At 42.1% G+C, this 20,804-nt stretch overlaps 1 protein-coding gene across 1 annotated transcript in view; it reads left to right on the forward strand.

Moving 5' to 3' along the window:
• LOC115101006 (striated muscle preferentially expressed protein kinase-like) overlaps window positions 1–20,804 on the forward strand; it is a 180,625-nt gene that overhangs the window by 144,244 nt on the left and 15,577 nt on the right. The window contains 12 exon segments of the mRNA XM_065023552.1: window positions 3,598–3,798; window positions 4,108–4,165; window positions 9,234–9,311; window positions 9,502–9,674; window positions 9,761–9,787; window positions 11,247–11,399; window positions 11,640–11,682; window positions 13,035–13,103; window positions 13,179–15,849; window positions 16,314–16,466; window positions 18,953–19,069; window positions 19,407–19,574. Coding sequence (XP_064879624.1) covers window positions 3,598–3,798; window positions 4,108–4,165; window positions 9,234–9,311; window positions 9,502–9,674; window positions 9,761–9,787; window positions 11,247–11,399; window positions 11,640–11,682; window positions 13,035–13,103; window positions 13,179–15,849; window positions 16,314–16,466; window positions 18,953–19,069; window positions 19,407–19,574 — 3,911 coding nt within the window.

Consider the following 20,804-nt stretch of genomic DNA (forward strand, 5'->3'; position numbering starts at 1 on the left):
ATCGTCTCACGGTAATTGACCGTTAATTAACATAAACATGTTTTGCATCTCCAGGCCTCCACACAAACAAGCTGCATACAAGCCGCTGATGCATACCTTTGGAACATCTACACTGAACAAAAACATGAACGTAACATGTAAAGTGTTGGTCCCATGTTTCATGAGCTGAAATAAAAGATCCCAGAAATGTTCCATAAGTTGATTTCTCTAAAAGTTTTGCCACAAATTTCTTTACATACCTTTTGGTGAGCATTTCTACTTTGCCAAGATAATCAATCCACCTGACAGGTGTGGCATATCAATAATATGATTGAACAGCATGATCATTACACATCTGCACCTTGTGCTCGGGACAATAAAGGCCACTGTAAAATGTGCAGTGATGTCTCAAGTTTTGAGGGAGCGTGCCATTGGCATGCTGACTGCAGGAATGTCCACCACAGCTATTGTCAAAGATTTTAATGTTCATTTTTCTACCATCAGCCGCCTGTAATGTAATTTTAGAGCATATTTGGAATGCTCTGGATTGACGTGTATGACAGAGTGTTCTAGTTCCCACCAATATCCAGCAACTTCACACAGCCATTGACGAGGAGTGGGACAACATTCCACAGGCCACAATCAACAGCCTGATCAACTCTATGCAATGGAGATATGCTGCATGAGAATAATAGTGGTAACACCAGATACTGATTGGTTTTCAGATCCACACCCTTACCTTTCTTAAAGATAATTGTGACCAACAGATGCATATCTGTATTCCCAGTCATGTGCAATCCATAGATTAGGCCCTAATGAATTTATTTAGCTGATTTCCTTAAATTACCTGTAATTCAGTCAAATCTTGTTGTTGCTCTTACATTTTTGTTCAGTATTTAAAACAGTTTAATATATATTTATACACCATCACAATAAATCCATTATTTATTTTAGGCAGATCTAAAGAAACATTATGATATGAAGAAAATGTATTTCAGTATTTTTGGCCTATTGTATGTTATTTGGCTATGTGCCATGCCATAGGATGTAGGCTTGTTCATTTAGCTGACAAGATGTGCTTGTAAGTCTCTTCCCATTAGTTTATATTATATGAGTTCATAGTAAGAAGAATATAATTGAACTTAGCTGAATAAAACAGAAAGAATATTTTTCCCATTCCGGAGCAAGTGCGCATTCTGGCGCAGGGCCAGAATCATCGATAGATAGTTTGAAGCATAGCGTAATCTAACCAGTTCATCCAGTATGAATAATAATACAGTCCACACTCAAAGGCGATTACTAGAATTTGTTTAATTAAGTATAGGCTAGACCAATTATTTATCAAATACATATTAAATCAGTTTTGTTTTATGTTTTTCTCCTGTGCATAATATATGGAAGGCTATGTATTGTATAACGGCACAATCATTATTTTAATTCAGTTTTTTTTTCAGGCTTGGACTCGTATATAGGCCTATGCTTATGCATAAGTGCTAATATGCGTATGTGTGTTTTGAATGAATCATCAACTTAGAATGCACTGTCCATTTTGTTGTGTTAGGCTTTGAAACAAAAAGCGCAATACTGTTTTGATGATAAGTATTGTATGTGATTTTCGAATGCATTTGCATTGAAGTCAGAGTGGTTGGAAGGACAATAGAGCACCAGGCCATTAGTGACCTGATGGTCATTAGCGACTAAGGTACTACCAGAATACATAAAAGGAGATTACCATGACTCAATGGTCACATGGAATTTTACTCCGGTCTTGACTCATGACTGCCGGTGTGGCGGTAATACAGTCACCGCAACAGCCCTAGTTGTGGACAGTAGTTGTGTGGTTGTGGTCAGGAGTTAAAGTCTGTTGTTGTGTTCAGTAGTTGTGTGGCCAGTAGTTGTGTGGTTGTGGTTAGTAATTGTGTTCAGGAGTTGTGGTCAGTACTTGTGGTCAGTAATTGTGGTCATTAGTTGTGGTCAGTAGTTGTGCTGAGGAGTTCTGTGGTCAGTAGTTCTGTGGTTGTGGTCAGTAGTTGTGTGGTTGTGGTCTGTAATTGTGATCAATAGTTGTGGTCAAGGGTTGTGTTCAGTAGTTGTGGTCAGGAGTTATAATCTGTAGTTCTGTTGCTGTGGTCAGTAGTGTGGCTGTGGCCCGTAGTTGTTATGTGGTTAGTAATTGTGGTCACTAGTTGTGTGTACAGATCATTAATCCTGACCACAACTATTGAACACAACTCCTGACCACAACTACTGAGCACAACCACACAACTGCTGACCATAACTAACTACCACCACTACTGACCACAATTACTGACCACAACATCACAACTACAGACCACTCCTGACAAAATGGCAGTTGTTTTGGAAAAAAATGGGGGAAATGTGTTAATTCAGTTACTAAAACAGCTGTGTCGTAAGATCTGTAGTAGATAGTTTTGAATAGCAGAAAAGTTGACAAAGATATCGTACCCTCTAACTTTTTGTCTAGCTTGTTGGGAAAATTGTAAAAATGTCTGTTTTTTATAAATAGTTAGAAAATGTTGTTGATGTGGATACTAAAATAGCTGTAACTTTTTATCAGAATATTTTTGTTTCCGCATTCAGATTTGAAAAGCAGAGAAGTAGAGGAAGATTTCATACGCTCTAACTTTTTTTATAAGTTGTTTAAAGTGGTAAAAGTAGCTGATTTGTGTCAAAAGTTGCATTGTTGCATTTACAGTGAATGGAATGGTGGAAGTGATGATGTCACAATGGGGTCTTTTAGAATGTTGAAAAAAGTTCCATGATAGTGAATGAAGATGGACAAAAAAGTACATAAAGCTTAATAGTTTAAAAAGTATAAAATATATAAAACAATCTGTATTTTAGGACCTCAATCTAGACCAGTCTGCACATGTTAAAGTTTGAATGCCGTTTCTAGCTTAAATGGTTTAAGAGGAGTAGCGTTCCAAATAATAATATTACGAAGAAAAATAAGTATGTCGAGAAATTTGAAGGAGGGACTCTTGCTTCACAAGCCCATTAATAATAAGAACTATGTCTAAGATTTAAAGTAGAAACTCTTGCTTTGCAAGCCCCATTAATAATAAGAACTATGTCTAAGATTTAAAGTGGAAACTCTTGATTTGCAAGCCCCATTAATAATAACAATAAGAAGTATGGCTAAGATTTAAAGTGGGGACTCTTCCTTTGCAAGCCACATTAATAATAAAAGTCAGAAATAAGTGGTACATTGTTTAAAAAGTGTGGCTATTTCACAAGCCACACTAATAATAAGACAAAGATTTAGAGTGGGACGTTTGTTACTTCAAATCCCACTAATAACAGACTCATTAGATCATTTCCTGTAATCAGATAATTTCTTGTAATCAGCAGTCAAAAGAACATCAGATCAAACTGTCATGATCTGTCACATGTTATCTACACTTATTGTAGAACCATGTGCCAACAAACATTCATAAATTGAAATGTTTTAATGAATTGTAAGTACTATATCCTTATAAATGTTCTAAATATGAAATGTGTATTTATTCAAGGTTTAGAAATTGTTTGGTAATGCTTAATCATGAAAGTGACTGTAAAGTGTTACCTCCAAATCAATCGTTTTATTTATTTTTTCAGAGGGGCTTTCTCCTATGTGAAACGAGTGACGCAGAAGGTTGGTAAAATGGAGTATGCTTCCAAGTTCATCTCTGCCCGAGCCAAGAGGAAGGCCTCTGCTCTGAGAGAGATGAAACTACTGTCTGGGCTGGACCATGAGAGAGTCCTGTATTTCCATGATGCCTTTGAGAAGAAGAATGCAGTCATCATTGTCACAGAGATGTATCCTTTTGGGAGTTCATACTGACTGGTGCCTGTCACATAGATTACATATACCATTTGACTTGAAAATTGGGGAAATTGGCAGCTATAATGGTCTTTCTTATGGTAGACACACGCATACACATACACACTCGCATTCACACACACGCAGGCACGCACGAGCACACACACAAACACACAATCACATGGTGATAGTAATAAGCATAACGTTCCTATGTTGGACTATTTTTGTCCCTCATTCATCTCATGCCATAATTATGAAGTATTTTCAGTGTCAGAAATGTATTTCTCCTTGATCAATTCGTCAAGATGCAATGAGGAGTTGCTGGAGAGGTTAACAAAGAAATCTACTGTAATGGAGTCAGACGTGAGTTGGTTACTGTGTGCTTCGAGGACACTCCTTACAAAAAATAATTTATTGCGGCACTCCCCGCAAGTTTGTGGCAAATTTGCTGCAAACTAAATAGTATGCTACAAAATGTTGCCAAAAGATTGCAAATGTTTGTCACTAATGGTGAACCTGTGGCAAACCTTTGGCAATAATAATATTTATTGCCACTAGAGGCAAAAAGTTTGCCAGAGGTTTTATTATAGTAAATAATGATCTCCTAATTATATTTGAATCTGTGGCAAACCTGTGGCAAACAGTTTACCAAAAGCCTTTTCTGGGTAACACGTGAGTTCCAAGACAAGTAACTGTTGACAACCAGTCAGGGGGAAGAAAAATCACTTAGAAAATGCAAAACAAGTTTTCCAGCCAGCTACCTACCAAAGTTGTCTGGTAAGTGTCTAACTTATTAATTAAACATCCTAGTAAACTTCAAAATGGTGTTTAAAATGATGCCTGGTTAGCAATGTCATGTTTTATGGAATAGAGTGGAACACACTTTGTTGCTATATCAGTTTCACTCTGTCAGCACCACCAGCTAGTGCTCAACCAGCTAGCTAAGGTTAGCTATCATACTTTTGCACAATTGATGTGATAACTAGCTAGCTAACTAATTATTTGCCCCAACACCATTTTTGGATGAATAAGTTTCTGTCTTTGCTAGCTGACACAGCTAGCTAAGGTTGCAACAATATGAGCTAACTTGACATCATAGCAAAAATTGACTTTTGTAGATTGATACCCTTCCCTTACCCATGAGGTTGAAAGACACGGAATTGGGAAGAGGATGCATCAACACCCTGGAAATATGTTTGTGGTGGACTGACTCATAAAACTTTTTTGAGTGATAAATTACTGTTGTGTTCAAGCTTGATAAGGTAAGTAAATCACATTTATTCATAAAGCCTATCTTACATCAGCTGATATCTCAAAGTGCTGTACAGAAACCCAGCCTAAAACCCCAAACAGCAAGCAATGCAGGTGTAGAAGCACGGTGGCTAGGAAAAACCCTAGAAAGGCCAGAAGCTAGGAAGAAACCTATAGAGGAACCAGGCTATGAGGGGTGGCCAGTCCTCTTCTGGCTGTGCCGGGTGGAGATTATAACAGAACATGGCCAAGATGTTCAAATGTTCATAGATGACCATCAGGGTCAAATAATAATAATCACCGTGGATGTCGAGGGTGCAACAGGTCAGCACCTCAGGAGTAAATGTCAGTTGGCTTTTCATAGCCGATCATTCAGAGTATCTCTATCGCTCCTGCTGTCTCTAGAGAGTTGAAAACAGCAGGTCTGAGACAGGTAGCAGGTCCGGTGAACACGTCATGGTTCCATAGCCGCAGGCAGAATAGTTTAAACTGGAGCAGCAGCACGGCCAGGTGGACTGGGGACAGCAAGGAGTCATCAGGCCAGGTAGTCCTGAGGCATGGTCCTAGAGCTCAGGTCCTCCGAGAGAGAGAAATAAAGAAAGAAAGAAATAAAGAAAGATAGAGAGAGAATTAGAGAAAGCATACTTAAATTCACACAGGACACCGGATAAGACAGGAGAAATATTCCAATATAACAGACAGACCCTATCCCCCCCGACACATAAACTACTGCAGCATAATTACTGGAGGCTGAGACAGGAGGGGTCGGGAGACACTGTGGCCCCATCCGACGATCCCCCCTTGACAGTGCAAACAGGCAGTATATAACCCCACCCACTTTGCAAAAGCACAGCCCCCACACCCCTAGAGGGATATCTTCAACCACCAATTTACCATCATGAGACGGCCGAGTATAGGCAGAGTATAGCTCACAAAGATAAATGCATGTATTATTCTCATGAATGTAGCCCATACATTCATTCTTTGTAACAATTAGATCTTTCGTTTCTTCAAACAAGTAGCTAGCTCATCTTGATCATGTGTTGTCCCTTACCTCATTATTTCTAGAAGAAATCAGTTACTAGTCAAAAATACAGATTGAGCCAAGCGATAACTGAGGACAGAGAAATATATGTTCAATCAAACTGGGCATAGAGAAATATATGTGCAGCAGGTCAAGGCTTCTTGCATGCCTGGCTTTGAGATGTAAGTTAACAATACTTCATTTTGGAACAATAATACAAATTGTCGTATTAGGCACAACTCAATTTTATGTTGCTTTTCTTCCACCCAAGCCTTATACACCTGAGTCTCCTGGAGAGACAAATAGTAGACAATGGTCTAGATTGAATATCATAATTAGATGATTCGCTTGAATCAATTGTGCAAATCTTTTATACTCTGTTAGATTTAAAAGGCCTAAGTTCCAGTTTATTCTAGCTGAATAGCATTTATACAAGGCAGAAACATTGTTTCCTTGCTGATAAAATATAGAGAATGCCAGTTTTAATGAGAAGCATAGCAACATCAAGGCAACTTTGTAACAGCTGACCCCGTTTTTCCAAACCCTACCATTTAAAAATAGAACATGTTTTCAGTAATTGCTTTCAGTAGCCTAATATTGTTTTTGTTTTGTGGTTTCTGATTGTTTCAGTGCATGCATTCAACAAGCTTTGGACAAAGGACTTCCACAGCTCCAAAGTTCACTCAAAAAGGCAATAGTTCTGAACTGGGTTTGATTTAGTTTTTGTTGTTTTAAATTATTTCAATTTTGTTAATTATTTTTTAAACATCCATTGGTTGAAAGCTCATTGCTCAGTTATCGCTTGGCTCAAGTAAATTCTGTAGTTGACATCCCTGTAGTTTTCACATTTCTCTCATGTAAATGTTGTAGCTACATAAGAAGATTAAAACTATTTATTTGTGAAATAATCAGTATTTGCTCTTTTTTTCATTAGCATGCTGATGATTTCAAGTTATATTGGATTTATGACATTGAATACATGTTGTTTAGAATATTTAATACATTTAGTATGTTTAGTTTCCTCTGTGAAAAGTTCATTTAAAGTTATATTACATTGCATATTCATAATGAGTTTGCAGCAAATATGCAGCAAGCAGTAGAATGTTTGCCACACATTTCCCAGATTTTTTTGCCAGAACTTCACAAGTCACCACAAATTTGCCTCAACAGTTTGCCACAAAATGTATTTGCCTGCGAAAATATGAGCTGGCGGCAAATTGCCCAAAGATTTGCCACAACTGTTTTCCAGAATATGTTTTTTTTTTTGGGGAAAGGACTTCATTATGAGGTCATGAGAACAGTGACCTCTATTGAAAGATCATTGAACTCTCGCCTGTAGCAACCAACCTGGCCCCTAGAATTATTCTCTAAGCAGACACAAAGAAAACCAAGTAAATCCACACACTTTTACAGGAGTAAATGTGACTTTGGGTAAAACTTGATATGACCAAACCACCCCGTGTCTCTTATTGTATAAGAATTTTTGTCTCCCATCGTATCTTTATAACATGTACCATAGAGTAGTGACTGTCAGGTCCATAAGTGGAATGTGACAAAATTTGCATCATCTTGGCTCTGTACGCCACCACAGTGGATTTGAAAGGAAACGATCAAGATGTGTTTTAAGTGTGGATTTCCATCTTTAATTTAAGGATTTTGTCAAAATAATTGTATGAACCATGTAGGAATTACAACCATTTTTATACATAAGCCCCCCCCCCCCCCCACACACACAATTTTAGGGGCTCTAAAGTAACTGGACAACTAACATAATCATAAATTAAATTGTGTGTTTTAATACTTTTTGCAAATATTTTCAGTCAATGACTGTCTGAAGTCTGGAACCCATAGACATCACCAGATGCGGGATTTCTTCCCTAGTGATGCTCTGCCAGGCCTTTACTGCAGCTGTCTTCAGTTCCTGCTTGTTCTTGGGGTATTTAGCCTTCAACAAGTAAAACGCATGCTCAATTGGATTCTGTTCAGGTGACTGACTTGGCCATTGCAGAACATTCCACTTCTTTGCCTTAAAAAGTCTTGGGTTGCTTTCGCAGTATGCTTCGGGTCATTGTCCATCTGCACTGTCAAGCACCGTCCAATGAGTTTTGAAGCATTTGGCTGAATCTGAGCAGATAATATAGCCCTTAACACTTCAGAATTCATCCTGATGTTTTTGTCAGCAGTCACATCATCAATAAATACAAGGGAACCAGTTCCATTGGCAGCCATACATGCCTACGCCATAACACTACCTCCACCATGTTTCACAGATGAGCAGTTCCTTCCCTTCTCCATACTCATCTCTTTCCATCATTCTGGTACAAGTTGATCTTTGTCTCATTTGTCCATAGGATGTTGTTCCTGAACTCTACAGGCTTTCTAAGATGTTTTTTGGCTAACTCTAATCTGGTCTTCCTGTTTTTGAGGCTTAACAATGGTTTAAATCTTGTGGTAAACCCTCTGTATTTACTCTGGTGATTATTCTCTTGATTGTTGACTTTGACACAGAGACACCTACCACCTGGAGGGTTTTCTTGATCTAGCCAACTGTTGTGGAGGAGTTTTCTTCACCAGGGAAAGAGTTCTTCTGTCGTCCACTACAGTTGTTTTCCGTGGCCTTCCGGGCTTTTTGGTGCTCCTGAGCTCATCAGTGCGTTTTCTTTTTAGGAATGTACCAAGTAGTTGATTTGGCCACACCTAATATTTTTGCAATCTCTCTGATGGGTTTATTTAGATTTTTCAGCCTCATGATGGCTTGCTTCACTTGCAGTGACAGCTCTTTGGACTTCTTCATATTGGGGGTTAACAGCAACCAATTCCAAATGCAAATGCCACACTTGAAATCAACTCTAGACCGATTCCAAATCTGCTTACTTGTAAATTAACTAATGAGGGAATAACACATACCTGGTCATGGAACAGCTGAGCAACCAATTGTACAATTACTTTTGGTACCTTAAAAAGGGGGGGGGTTCAGTTATAAAAAAAGTGTTGTAATTCCTACACTGTTCATCTGATTTGGATGTATGCACTTTCAGCTCATATTCATTATTTAATTTCAACTCCAATATGCTGTGGTAGAGAGCTAAAATAATAACTTGGGCATTGTCCAAATATTTATGGACCTGACTGTACCTATGCTTGGTATACCTGCAGATCCGCTCCTGCATGAGACAGTTGCTGGAGGGTGTGGACTACCTTCACCATCAAAATATCATCCATCTGGATATCAAGGTAAACACGTCTTCACTGAAAAGAGAGATTTAAAGATATGTCACGAGAGGCATTCTGGTTAGTATAGTGTTTTTGTTTTGTTTTTCAGGTGTTTGTTTAAACAAGGAATATGTACCCCTGAATTCAGTAATTTGTCAATATGATGATCTTCATTCTGAACTCTGACCTCCTCTTTTGGGTTTCCCCCTAGCCTGATAACATCCTCATGGCAGACCACCATGGTGATCAAATCCGCATCTGTGATTTCGGAAACGCCATAGAGCTCACACCCGACGAGGCTCAGTACTGCAAATACGGCACACCAGAATTTGTTGCCCCAGAAATTGTCAACCAAACTCCTGTGTCCAAGGCAACTGACATCTGGTAAAAACGCTGAAGGCCATGAAAGTGTTCAAAACTTGATACATATCACAAATGGATCCTCTCTAATTCTCTGCTTTTTCTTCCAGGCCGATTGGAGTCATTACATATCTGTGGTAGGTACACGTTAAATGTGTCTTAAATTTGGTGTGATCCCATACGATTATTAATTACAACTTAAAACCTCTTGTGACTAGGGGGCACTATTTTCATTTTTGGAAAAATAACGTTCCCATAGTAAACGGGATATTTTGTCAGGACAATATGCTAGAATATGCATATAATTGACGGCTTAGGATAGAAAACACTCTAAAGCTTCCAAAACTGTAAAAATATTGTCTGTGAGTATAACAGAAATGATATTGCAGGCGAAAGCCTGAGAAAAACCCAATCCGGAAGTGCCACATGTTTTGAAAGCTCTGCGTTCCAATGCGTCCCTATTGAGCAGTGAATGGGCTATCAACCAGATTGCTTTTTCTACGTATTCCCCAAGGTGTCTACAGCATTGTGACATAGTTTTATGCCTTTATGTTGAAGAATACCCGCTACATTGTGTAAGTGGTCACCTGATGGCTCTCAGAGTGATTCTCGCTTAAAATACAGACGTAGCCATTTTCCAATCGGTCCTACTGAAAAACCAATTGTCCCGGTGGATATTTTATCAAATAGATATTTGAAAAACACCTTGAGGATTGATTATAAACAAATTTGCCATGTTTCTTGTCGATATTATGGAGCTAATTTGGAACATTCTTCGGCGTTGTCGTGACCGCAATTTCCGGTCGATTTCTCAGCCAAACGTGAAGAACAAACGGAGCTATATCGCCTACAAAAATAATCATTTTGGAAAAAAGGAACATTTGCTATCTAACTGGGAGTCTCCTGAGTGAAAACATCTGAAGCTCATCAAAGGTAAATGATTTCATTTGATTGCTTTTCTGATTTCTGTGACCAAGTTACCTGCTGCTAGCTGGACATAATGCTATGCTAGGCTATCGATAAACTTACACAAATGCATGTCTTGCTTTGGCTGTAAAGCATATTTTGAAAATCTGAGATGACAGGGTGATTAACAAAAGGCTAAGCTGTGTCTCAATATATTTCACTTGTGATTTTCATGAATAAGAATATTTTCTAGTAATATTTATGTCCGTTGCGTTATGCTAATTAGTGTCAGTCGACAGATCCGGGAGCGTATTGACTTGTTAATTGTTTACTCCATGTGTAACTCTGTGTTGTCTGTTCACACTGCTATGCTTTATCTTGGCCAGGTCGCAGTTGCAAAGAACTTGTTCTCAACTAGCCTACCTGGTTAAATAAAGGTGAAATAAAAAAATTTAAAAAAAAAAAAATAAATGGGGTGTCACTAGAGGTTATTAAGCTTGGATTTATGCATATGCACACTTTACAAGCCAATGGATAAATTAACACCACATATGTAGCTGTTGATTCCTATTTGTATTGCTATGAGAGAGACCCTATCAGACATGCCATCGACCTGCAGTAATATTGGAATGTGGCTCTAGAAATCAGTGAACAATTAGTGAGATGTTCACAGGTGTTTCTGCATTTCAGCCTTACTGGAGTGTCTCCGTTTGCTGGAGAGAATGACCACAGATCCGTGCTCAACATCAGGAACTACAATGTGGCCTTTGATGAGAGTATGTTCACTGAGCTGTGCCGAGAAGCCAAGGGATTCATCATCAAACTGCTGGTGGCAGACAGACTGTGAGTGGCAACTATAGATTTTAACATGTTCAGGCCAAAACTTGAGATGTCCATGTGCTATTTCAAATTTCAGGTACATCATGCGTTTGATTGAATACATGTTCAAGACAATTTGAGTTGCAGTTGTCAAGATAGGATGTGTCCCTTCTAGATTCACGTTTCTTTAGTTCTTATACATTTGTGGGCTTCTTCACCCTCACTAGAAATCAAATGTAAAATGGAATCATGCCATCCCTTTAGGAGGCCTGATACAGAAGAGGGTCTCCGTCATCCATGGTTCAAGGTGAGACATGTAAACTTTGACTCATATGTGACGCACAACACACAATTGCTTCAGGGATCTGTTCTGACTAGAGATGCATCATCATATACACTATATATACACACGTATGTGGACATCCCTTCAAATTAGTGGCTATTTCAGCCACACCCATTGCTGACAGGTGTATAAAATTGAGCACACAGCATTGCAATCTCCATAGACAAACATTGGTAGTAGAATAGCCTTACTGAAGAGCTCAGTGACTTTCAACGTGGCACCGTCATAGGATGTCAACTTTCTAACAAGTCAGATCGTAAAATTTCTGCCCTGCTAGAGCAACCCCGGTCAACTGTAAGTGCTGTTATTGTGAAGTGGAAACGTCTAGGAGCAACAATGGCTCAGCCGCGAAGTGGTAGGCCACACAAGCTCACAGAATGGGGCCGCAGGCTGCTGTCTTTCCTCAGTTTCAACACACACTACTGAGTTCCAAACTGCCTCTGGAAGCAACGTTAGCACAATAACTGTTTGTCGGGAGCTTCATGAAATGGGTTTCCATGGCAGAGCAGCTTCACACAAGTCTAAGATTACCATGTGCAATGCCAAGTGTCTGCTGAAGTTGTGTAAAGCTTACCACCATTGGACTCTGGAGCAGTGGAAAAGTTCTCTGGAGTGATGAATCACGCTTCACCATCTGGAAGTCCGACGGATGAATCTGGGTTTGGCAGATGTCAGGAGAACGCTACCTGCCCCGAATGTATAGTGCCAACGGTAAAGTTTGGCGGAGGAGGAATAATGGTCTGAGGCTATTTTTCATGTTTCGGACTAGGCCCCTTAGTTCCAGTAAAGGGAAAATGTAATGCTACAGCATACAATAACATTCTAGATTATTATGTGCTTCCAACTTTGTGGCAACAGTTTGGGTAAAGGCCCTTTCCTGTTTCAGCATGACAATGCCCCCCATGCACAAAGCGATGACCAAGCAGAAATGATATTTCAAGATCGGTGTGGAAGAACTTGACTGGCCTGCACAGAGCCCTGACCTCAACCCCATCAAACACCTTTGGGATGAATTGGAACGCCGACTGTGAGCCAGGCCTAATCGTCCAATATCAGTGCCAGACCTCACTAAATGCTTTTGTGGCCGAATGGAAGCAAGTCCCCACAGCAATGTTCCAACATCTAGTGGACAGCCTTCCTAGAGGAGTGGTGGCTGTTTTAGGAGCAAAGGGGTGACCAACTCCATATTAATGCCCATGATTTTGGAATGAGTTGTTTGACGAGCAGGTGTCCACATACTTTGGTCATGTAGTGTAATTTGGTAACAGATTGAGCAATTTCAAAATTACACATGCTAATCTATTTTTTTCATACAGACCCTTACCAAGGGGAAGGCAATAAGCACAGAGACCCTCAAGAAGTTTGTGGCGCGCCAAAAGTGGCAGGTTTGTCATCAAAGCTTTTTTTTATTGAATTGTTTCTCCTTCCACCTTATATTTGGTTATGTCCGTCTTTTGCAGCGGTCCCTTATCAGCTACAAATCCAAAATGGTCATGAGGTCCATCACTGAGTTGCTGAATGACTCATCCAGCCACATCTCCATCGCTGTTCCCAGACACCTCAAAGAGGGCTCACCCCCACCATCATCGTCCTCTGACTCCGACGAAGATATTGACAAGCTGCCCTTCATTCCAATGCCACTCAGTATGGAGTTCTCCGGATCAAGAATGTCTCTAAACGAGATCCAGGAAGGCACAAGCCGGTCAAACGGCACTATTGAAAGTTCAGGGTCAGCAGTCACCCATGGCCAAGAGGCGATGGAGTGTGAATCCATGGGGAAAGAGAAAGAGGCTGGAGATTCCACAGGTAGGGGGCGCGCCAGGAAGAGGTTGATGCAAGAAAATGACAAGGGGTCTTCGGATGAGGAGTTGGCAGAGTTGGCACAAGTATCTGAGAATGCTAGAAGGCCCTTGTGCAGAGGCTCGAGCTTGGAGTTGGACAAGCAAGAGGGTGGACCCAGAAGGGGGCAGCTGCATAGAGGGGGCTCTGCTGACAGCGCGCTGCTACTCCACATCGTTCCAGAAGATAGAGCAGATGACGAAAACACTGAAAAAGGTGGACAAGTCCTCAAAAAGGCGGTATCCATGGAGTTCCCTAGGAGGAGCGTGAGTCCAGGTCCTCTGAGTCAAGAGGACTATGCTCACAAACTGGAGCTGATGAGGCAGAGGTTGCTCCGAGGTGGCTCTGTTGACAAGAAAATGAGCGGCCTGCGAGGACCCCTGCTGGAGACACTGGGTATGGATGATGGAAGGTGGCGGTCATCGTTGCTGGAGCGCTACTCACGCACTACCCCCTTATGGGTTCCTCCATTAACCAAGGCAGTCTCCAGCGACGAGCCCAGAGTGGACGTGCTCAAACCCAAATTCCTTCGCAAGAGCGCCTCCTTCAGTCAAGGAGATGATGCAGAGCCCGTTCCCCTGCACCGACGCACCGGGGTACCACTGGAAATCCCGCTGGCTCAGATAGAGGAGCGAAGGCTAAAGGAGGCCATATCCATGTCTGCTCTCACTGAGCCATTCAATAATGACTCCTGCCCCGTGACTCTCATGGAACCTATCCCTAAACTTCCCACACCAAGCCCAGTGCCTAGGGAACATGAGACAAAAACTAAAATGGAGGAAGAGGACTCATCAATAGACATGGAGATTAAGACTGAGAAGTCCATTCATGAAAAAACGATGATGGAACCAGAGTACACGGCCCCGAGGGAGCCTATCCCTCCTTGGAGGGAGTATAGCCCTCCTGTGAGGGTTCTTAAATTAGAGGAACAAATTAAAGATAAAGAAGAGATTGAGGAAAATGAGACTGTTCCTTTTGTTGAAGAAAAAGCTAGTGAAGTTGAAGAAGTACACAAAGAAGTACAAAAAGAAGTAAAAAAAGTAGAAAAGGAACTGAAGGCACAAGTGAAATCTTCTAAGATGGTCATTACTACAAGTTCTAATAGGGTCATGCCAGCACCAGCATCTTCAAGGGCACCAGCAAATGTTATGACTCCCTCTCCACCTGCCCTAACTGTGCTCCCAGATGGTAGGACCTCTGCGTACACTAGCATAATGCAGACCATCATGGTCCCCTTGCTTCAGCCCCTAGTTAGCCCCCTGTTAGCAGACTCCACCCCTGTGGTTGTTCCAGTCCCTGTGCAAGCCCCATTTCTAGCACCAACATTTACAAACACACCTACATCTGTCTCGGGCCCAACAAAGCCAGTCACTCCGCTATCCACACCAGGGGAACAGCCTGCAGTCTATTCAAGGGTGGCATCCCCCGAGCCCAAGGAACCGAGTCCACCCAAGGTTTCCCCATGCACTACACCCCAGTGTGAGCTCTCGCCAGTGGGACAAATCCTCTACGGCATTGCCTCTGAGGAAGTATTTGAGGCCCACTTCAAAAAGCGTGAGTATTCTCTAACGCGAGGCCTGCAGCTTCTCAACTGGTCAAAGCCTGAGAATAAACCAGTAGCCTCTTTGGACTCTGCCAAGTCAGGCGAAGATGTATCCCACCATGGGCCCATTGGAGCGCCGTTTGTGTTTGTCCCCAGGAGACTGGAGGAGAAATCCAAGTCGGTGCAGGATCTCTGCGAGACCCAGAAGGACGAAGGCTTTATGAGAAGGCTTTCCATGCAACTCAAGAGGACTGCTTCAACCGAAAGCAAGGAAGAAAAGCCCAAGGAGGAAGAAGCAGTGACTCCCAGGCGCCCGCTCTCCTGGGCTTTCCGCAGCCGAAGAGGATCCCATTCCCAGGAGAGGAAGGAGGTGGAGACGATGAGGATGGATAGGGGAATAGAAGCTGAGGCGAAGCAGGAGGACAAGGAGCCGGAAAAGCCCAACGAGTCACCGGTTATGGCCATGCGTAGGAAGATCGAGTCGACGGTGTCCAGGATATCCAGGAGGATCCGCAGCGCCTCGGAGGAGAGAAGGATAGCGTCGGAGGAAAGGGAATCCAGCAAGCCAGAGAGCAAGAAGACACCCCTGTTCTCCATTCTGCACAGGTCGACTTCTGAGGGACGTAGCCTAAAGAGTATGGCTGGATCCGGTATCTCTCAAAACCAGCTGGCTTCTCAGTCAGGCACCGGAACCTCCTCAGAGTCCATGGAATCTATGTTCAGCATCAAGTCGGAGAGAACATCCAAAGGTACGAGACTTCTTCGCCTTGAAAATGTTCAAGCAAATATAGAAATAACATTTATTTTGAATTAACATGTTCCCCCTGCACCTGAAAAGGTCATATATGTGTTAATTTCAAGATGATTACTTAGCAGAATTAGACTAAATGTAATTTTAACAATGAAAAGGTGCATTTTCACCGCACAGACACAATGTCACTATTATGTGGTGCTTGAATCCAATTTTAAGGATGCAGGTTCATTTGAGAACTGGTAAATGTAAGAGACTCAAAACACATTTATGTTTTATAATTATGCAAACCTTCCCACACCCTTCCTCAAGCAAACCTTTGTTCTTACATACTGAGATGACATACAAGAAAATAAAAAAAAAACTTCCAATAGAGGCTTCACTTGTGTGCTAACCTCATCTTTTTTCTTCGTTACTATTTCTGTTGATTTCAGTTTGAGTTATATTTGTTCCCTCCAGCAGGGGCAGAGGTAGGAAGGAGGTCCCGATGGGACCGTTGGGGCCTAACCAGAGCTAGCAAGAAGGGCAAGATGGTATCGGAGTCTCACATCCCCACGGCTATTGCCAGAGAGAATGACACCCTAAGCTCCCGCTTGTACACCAGACTGGCATCTGGTAATCCTTAAAGCCCTTTAATTTCTTGAAATTCATCCAAATTAAAATATTTAATATTGGTTTCCTTTCCCTGTAAGCAGTCAGCAGTCAGTGGACAAGGAGAAACAGCAATCCATGATGATGCCTTGGTTTTGTTTACCTGGCTGCTGTCGCTAAATGCTAACTTTAGCAATTGTGTCCCAAAAAACAATACCTGTCAATGTCCCCCAAATTAGCATATGTTAAATATCAAACCAAAAGCATCCCTAAGTGTCTGAAATTGATTATGCAGTGCAATTCATTTGATTTGAACTTTCCTGATTTCTGCAGTATTGCATTGGCCCAAGCAAGCAACAACACCACTGAACTCCTCCCCCTGAGTATGAGTACTGCCTGTTGTCAACGTGTCAATGTAGTTAGTTAGCTAGGTTAATATAAGCTCACCTGGCTAGTTGTAGCAACATTATCCAGCTATCAAGTCAGCTAATAAGGCATAGTCCTCCCTTCTACAAATTGAATTTGGAGGCGTGGAGAATAACTGCTACAATACCAGATTAGCTAATGGTAAATCAGTCACAGTTAGATAATCAAGCTAGCTATTGAGGTGCATTTGTTCAAGATTGTATATACAGTGCCTTCGGAAGGTTTTCAGACCCCTTGACTTTTCCCACATTTTGTTACATTACAGCCTTATACTAAAATGTATTAGATAAAACAATTTCCTCAGCAAAGCGAAAACAGGTTTTTAGAAATGTTTGCAAATGTATAAAAAACAAAAAACAGAAATACCTTATTTACTTAAGTATTCAGACCCTTTGCAATGAGACTCGAAATTGAGCTCAGGTGCATTTTGTTTCCGTTGATCATCCTTGAGATCTTTCCACAACTTGATTGGAGTCCACCTGTGGTAAGTTCAATTGATTGGACATGATTTGAAAAGGCACACACCTGACTAAGGTCCCACAGTTGACAGTGCTTGTCAAGCAAAAACAAAGGCATGAGGTTGAAGAAATTGTCTGTAGAGCTCCAAGACATGGTTGTGTCAAGGCACAGATCTGGGGAAGGGTACCAAAAAATGTCTGCAGCATTGAAGGTCCCCAAGAAAACAGTGGCCCCCATCATTCTTAAATGGAAGATGTTTGGAACCACAAAGACTCTTCCTAGAGCTAGATTCCAGACGGAAGCCACTCCTCAGTGAAAGGCACATGACAGCCTGCTTGGAAATTGCCAAAATGAACCTAAAGACTTTGACCATGAGAAACAAGATTCTTATGAAACCAAGATTGAACTCTTTGGCCTGAATGCCAAGCGTGACGCTTGAAAACCGCGCACCATCACTACGGCGAAGCATGGTGGTGGCAGGATCATACTGTGGGGATGTTTTTCTATGGCAGGGACTGGGAGACTAGTCAGGTTTGAGGCAAAAATGAACAGAGCAAAGTTTAGAGAGATTCTTGATGAAAACTTGCTCCAGAGTGCTCAGGACCTCAGACTGGGGCGAATATTCACCTTCCAACAGCTAAGACAATGCAGAAGTGGCTTCGGAACAAGTCTCTGAATGTCCTTGAGTGACCCAGCCAGAGCCCGGACTTGAACCCGATCGAACATCTCTGGAGAGACCTGAAAATAGCTGTGCAGCGATGCTCCCCATCCAACCTGACAGAGCGTGAGAGGATCTGCAGAGTCGGAGAATCTGAGAAACTCCCCAAATACAGGTGTGCCAAGCTTTTAGTGTCATACCCAAGAAGTCTCAAGGCTGTAATCACTGTCAAAGGTGATTTAATTAATTAGGGATAGGCGCCCAGCTAGCGGGACACCAGTCGACAACATCCGGTGAAATTGGATGTGCAATTAATATTGGGTGCGTAATTCATATAAATAATCGTAATATTAAACATTCATGAACATACAAATATCTTATATAATTTAAAAGCTTAATCCTTATGTAAATGTGATATTTCCATGTATTTTTATTTTATATAAATTAGAAGAAAGAAAACAGTAGATTGTGTAGATTGATGAGAGGAAAATGATATGGAAAAAGTCAAGGGGTCTGAATACTTTCCAAAGGCACTGCACAGTAGCTTGTTAATGTAAATTTGCTTATCAATCTCAACAGCATGTTGATACACACAGCTATTGAAAGAGACTAGCTAGCAATCTCTGAAATACCTGTCAAGCAAAATATATATTTTTTGTAGGTCATTGCTAGTTTACAAGCCCAGAAAATTGTGCCCTTTCTGTGGTGAGATATCAGCCTCTCGAAACATCCCTTAATCTCAATCACACAAAGTGCCCACCAGAAAGGGGCAGAGAAATCCCTCGCCAACAAATCCAGCTGTTCTGGAGACATGGGGATATTGAATTGCATTGGTTGGTTTGTACAAAAATGCTTAGTTAGCATTTGATGACAGCAGGCAGGTAAACAAAAGACTGCTTAAAATGGATTGAAATGATGCCTATTTTTCTTAATTCTTAATCACATTCCCAATTTGTCTCGCCTCCAGACTTCCCTCCCGTGTTCCACATCAAGTTGAGGGACTACACCCTGCTGGAGGGAGATCCCATCACCTTTAGCTGTCTCCCAGCTGGCAGCCCCCATCCACACATATCCTGGATGAAAGGTAAAAGCTTATTATAAGAGCTAAATATAAAATCCATCCCTAGCCTCCACTGTTTGTGTAACAAATCTTACAATATATTATAACTGCATCATAATGCATTACACCTGTTGGCTTTAAGGCTACCCTGGGGCGGCAGGGTAGCCTAGTGGTTAGAGCTTTCGAATAGTAACCGGAAAGTTGCAAGTTCAAACCCCCGAGCTGACAAGGTACAAATCTGTCGTTCTGCCCCTGAACAGGCAGTTAACCCACTAGGCCGTCATTGAAAATACAAATTTGTTCTTATCTGACTTGCCTAGTTAAATAAAAAAGTAAAGTGTTCCTTTTTCTTCCTCCTCAGATAAGAAGCCTCTGCAGATTGGCGCCAGAATGAACATTATCTCCTGTCCTGATGGCAGGCAGCTGCTGATGATCATGACAACCACCAAGAAGGATGCAGGGCTGTATGAGTGTGTGGCAACAAACCTTCTAGCTTCGGTCTCCAGCTCCTGTATCCTCTCCCTCGCTCGTGAGTTAGAGTCACACCCATCAGAGAGGGCAAGACAGAGAGAATCTCTCTCTCTCTGTGTGAGAGAAAGGGGGGGGGGCGGGTGGAGAAAGACAAAAAGACAGAGAAAAATAATTTCATGGTTATTTCTTGGTTTTCTATACGACAACGTTTCACTTTCTATTATTTAGGTGTGGACAGATCCCTTGACCAGCACAGCAACTAACCTACTCTAGTTTAGCGAAAATTCCTTTTGAATTCTGTTACTTCACAAAATTTACATTTACATTTAAGTCATTTAGCAGACGCTCTTATCCAGAGCGACTTACAAATTGGTGCTTTCACCTTATGACATCCAGTGGAACAGCCACTTTACAATAGTGCATCTAGGTCTTTTAAGGGGGGTGAGAAGGATTACTTTATCCTATCCTAGGTATTCCTTAAAGAGGTGGGGTTTCAGGTGTCTCCGGAAGGTGGTGATTGACTCCGCTGTCCTGGCGTCGTGAGGGAGTTTGTTCCACCATTGGGGGGCCAGAGCAGCGAACAGTTTTGACTGGGCTGAGCGGGAACTGTACTTCCTCAGTGGTAGGGAGGCGAGCAGGCCAGAGGTGGATGAACGCAGTGCCCTTGTTTGGGTGTAGGGCCTGATCAGAGCCTGGAGGTACTGAGGTGCCGTTCCCCTCACAGCTCCGTAGGCAAGCACCATGGTCTTGTAGCGGATGCGAGCTTCAACTGGAAGCCAGTGGAGAGAGCGGAGGAGCGGGGTGACGTGAGAGAACTTGGGAAGGTTGAACACCAGACGGGCTGCGGCGTTCTGGATGAGTTGTAGGGGTTTAATGGCACAGGCAGGGAGCCCAGCCAACAGCGAGTTGCAGTAATCCAGACGGGAGATGACAAGTGCCTGGATTAGGACCTGCGCCGCTTCCTCTGTGAGGCAGGGTCGTACTCTGCGGATGTTGTAGAGCATGAACCTACAGGAACGGGCCACCGCCTTGATGTTATTTGAGAACGACAGGGTGTTGTCCAGGATCACGCCAAGGTTCTTAGCGCTCTGGGACGAGGACACAATGGAGTTGTCAACCGTGATGGCGAGATCATGGAACGGGCAGTCCTTCCCGGGAGGAAGAGCAGCTCCGTCTTGCCGAGGTTCAGCTTGAGGTGATGATCCGTCATCCACACTGATATGTCTGCCAGACATGCAGAGATGCGATTCGCCACCTGGTCGTCAGAAGGGGGAAAGGAGAAGATTAA

This window comes from Oncorhynchus nerka, linkage group LG1, assembly GCF_034236695.1.
Source record: "Oncorhynchus nerka isolate Pitt River linkage group LG1, Oner_Uvic_2.0, whole genome shotgun sequence".
NCBI lineage: Eukaryota > Metazoa > Chordata > Actinopteri > Salmoniformes > Salmonidae > Oncorhynchus > Oncorhynchus nerka.